At 50.6% G+C, this 3,454-nt stretch overlaps 1 protein-coding gene across 1 annotated transcript in view; it reads right to left on the bottom strand.

Moving 5' to 3' along the window:
- Positions 1-1,629: 1,629 nt before the first annotated feature.
- LOC308092827 (mitogen-activated protein kinase kinase kinase 20-like) overlaps positions 1,630-3,454 on the bottom strand; it is a gene marked incomplete at its 3' end in the record, with an annotated part of 33,544 nt that continues 31,719 nt past the window's right edge. The window contains exons 11-12 of the mRNA XM_080438926.1: positions 1,844-1,920; positions 1,630-1,813 (exon numbers count right to left, since the gene is read on the bottom strand). Of these exons, the coding sequence (XP_080295052.1) occupies positions 1,630-1,813; positions 1,844-1,920 (261 nt within the window). The remainder of the gene's footprint in view (positions 1,814-1,843; positions 1,921-3,454) is intronic.

Raw genomic sequence — 3,454 nt, 5'->3', positions numbered from 1 at the left:
TTTCAACTACAACCAACACAAAACAAAGTGTGTTTATAAATGGAGTCACTTACGTAAATCTAAAGTACCTTTGATGTTGGCCTCTGTGTGATGCTGGTGTGTGTGTGTGTGTGTGTGTGTGTGTGTGTGTGTGTGTGTGTGTGTGTGTGTGTGTGTGTGTGTGTGTGTGTGTCCTAAACCAACACATTTTCACACCCATGTCGTACTACAGGTGACTAGTTGGTTATCCTAGTGTGTATCCTAGTGTGTATCCTAGTGTGTATCCTAGTGTGTATCCTAGTGTGTATCCTAGTGTGTATCCTAGTGTGTCTCCTAGCATGTATCCTAGCATGTATCCTAGCATGTATCCTAGTGTGTATCCTAGCATGTATCCTAGCATGTATCCTAGCATGTATCCTAGCATGTATCCTAGTGTGTATCCTAGCATGTATCCTAGTGTGTCTCCTAGCATGTATCCTAGCATGTATCCTAGCATGTATCCTAGTGTGTATCCTAGCATGTATCCTAGTGTGTCTCCTAGCATGTATCCTAGTGTGTCTCCTAGTGTTTCTCCTAGTGTGTCTCCTAGCATGTATCCTAGTGTGTCTCCTAGTGTTTCTCCTAGTGTGTATCCTAGCATGTATCCTAGTGTGTCTCCTAGCATGTATCCTAGCGTGTCTCCTAGTGTTTCTCCTAGCGTGTATCCTAGCATGTATCCTAGGGTGTATCCTAGCATGTATCCTAGTGTGTCTCCTAGCATGTATCCTAGCGTGTCTCCTAGTGTTTCTCCTAGCGTGTATCCTAGCATGTATCCTAGGGTGTATCCTAGCGTGTCTCCTAGTCGCTGTCATCAGACCAGCCCAGCTCCATGGCCTCCAAGGCGGCGGCCGTGGCGGCCGTGGCGGCCATGTTGACTTTGGTTCCGTGCCGCTGCACGCTGCAGCTCTTCGTAGAGTTCTGATTGGACGAGGAGCGCATGCTCACCTGCACCCCGCCCACCTGACCTCTGCTGACCTTCTGGCTGACCACCTCGGTGCTGAGGTCGCGACCCCTGGCCGTCGACCCCTGGACCAGCCGGGCCTGACCCCTGACCTCGCTCCTGTGACCCATGAACTTGGAGGTCATTCCCCCCATGTTCAGGTTCATGTCCATGTCCCCGCCCACCATGTGGTCCATGTCCAGAGAGGACAGCATGTCCCCGAAGCCCCCCATCGGGGACAGACCGCTCTGGAGACCCTTCAGCATGTTCTGGAGCCCCCCGCCACCCCCCCCCTCCTCCAGCCTCTCCACCTCCCCCCCCCAGCCCCCTCCTCCCTCCGTGTCCCCCTCCTCCTCCTCCTCCTCCTCCTCTTCCTCCCCCCCGAAGCCCCCCGAGAACCCCCTCAGGATGGTGGTCACCCTGCTGGTCTGGACGCCTCCCCCCCCCACCACCACGCCTCCTTTGTCCCCCTGGGGGGGCATCTCCCAGGAGGTGCTCTCCTCCCGCTCCATCATCCCTCCTCCCCCCGGGAAGCTGCGGAGGGTCACCTGCACCCTCCCCGCCCCCCCACGCCCCCCCTCCGTGCTCCCATCGTTATCGTCCTCCTCGTAGCCTTCCTCCTCCTCCTCCTCCTCCTCCTCCTGTCCGAAGCCCCCCTGGAAGCCCCTCAGCATGGCCTGGAGCCTCCCTCCGGCATCCCCGCCCCCCATAGAGCCTCCGCCGCCCCCCCGGTCGGTGCTGCCGCCGCCGCAGGTGCTTCCCCCCCGCTCTGTGTCTCCGTTGCTCAGGGTCCGCAGCAGACAGCTGACCCCCGCACTGCTGACCCCCGCACTGCTGACCCCCGCACTGCTGACCCCCGCACTGCTGACCCCCGCACTGCTGACCGCTGTGGAGCTGTTGGACTCCTGGGAGTGGGAGCGGAAGAAGGAACCGGACGAACCCATGGACATGGGCGAGAAGAACTAAGAGAGAGAGAGAGAGAGAGAGAGAGAAAGAGAGAGAGTCATGTGACTTGTTACATATTAATTTATTTGAAGGTGTTCAGTCAGGATTCAGAGGACTCCATGGCACAGAGACGGCATTGGTTAAAGTTACAAATGACCTCTTAACTGCATCAGATAACGGCCTCCTTTCTGTACTGGTTGTATTAGACCTTAGAGCTGCATTTGATACCATTGATCACCATATTTTGTTGCAGAGACTATAGAGCACTTGGTTGGCATTGAGGGTGACACACTGAACTGGTTTGAGTCTTTTCTATCAGACCGATTTCAGTTTGTAAACGTTAACGATAAATCTTCAATATGTGAAAAGGTTAGATACGTAGGTTAGAGTCGGACAAGGATTTGTGCTTGGGCAAACACTATTTACTCTATGTATGCTTCCTTTAAGAAAAATCATTAGGAAACACTATACATTTCGATTGTTATGGGGATGATACTCAATTATATCGATGAAGCCACATGAAACTAATCAACTTCAAGCATGTCTTAAAGACATAAAGAGTTATGGACCCAGAAATACCTACTCCTCAACTCAGACAAAACTGAAGTTATTGTACTTGGCCCTGATCGCCTTAGAGACAAATTAGCCGATGATAATTTTACCCTAGATGGCATCTTACCTTGGCCTCCAGGACCACTGTAAAGAATCTGGGAGTTACGTTTGACCAAGATATGTCCTTTCAACCCCACATAAAAAACTTTTCTTTATAAAGACATTTTTTCACCTGCGTAATATTGCAAAAGTATTAGGAACATTCTGTCTCAAAATGACACAGAAAAACGTGGTCACACACTTGGGTCGCGTTTTTTTTCCCCCGTTCTGAATTCCCATAGACGTGTTTAATATCGCTACATATCGTTACATTTTCGCCAGAAACAGACTGTATCAAATAGGAGTGCCTGACTATCATAAACGATACAGAGCCTCCTCCTCCCAGGGGATGAACGAGTGACGTCAGGACTTCTGTACTCTGTAACAAGTGAACAGGGGGTCGCTCGCGATGACATTAACTTTTTTCTTTGCGGATGCAAAGTGAAACCCTCTGTGATTAGCAACGATCAGGGGATGGATCATACTGGAGATAAATATTCTGTGACTATTTGAAAAGGTAAGGAAAACAAAAAATGTCTGGCAGTGGATATTTATTTTTAGGGTAACCCTGACCCCAATCTGGGAACCCATCGCCAAATAAAAAGGAAAAACAGCGCCCTCTGCTGTTTTTTACTCTATCACTTGGCTCTGGGCGGAGCTGAACGGACGACCCGTGCTCAGGGAAACCGGGGTTTTGGTCTGCCTTCAGCCTTTCACTTCCGGTGGTGCGACTATGTTTTCATTCCCACTAACAATATTTCTCCACGGAACACTAACACCACTTCTCACAAAGAACATGGATGGTTTTGGTTATAAGCCCACTTGTTTCTATGATGAAAGAACAATTTAAAATGTTCCCAACTTTCCGTGGTTTTGTCGGCTTCGAGGGCGCTATTGTTA

The sequence above is a fragment of the Gymnoscopelus braueri genome (assembly GCF_963280865.1).
Source record: "Gymnoscopelus braueri genome assembly, chromosome: 10".
NCBI classification, from domain to species: Eukaryota; Metazoa; Chordata; class Actinopteri; order Myctophiformes; family Myctophidae; genus Gymnoscopelus; species Gymnoscopelus braueri.
The sequence above is the reverse complement of the archived record's forward strand: the minus strand, read 5'-3'. Positions and strand labels throughout refer to the sequence as shown.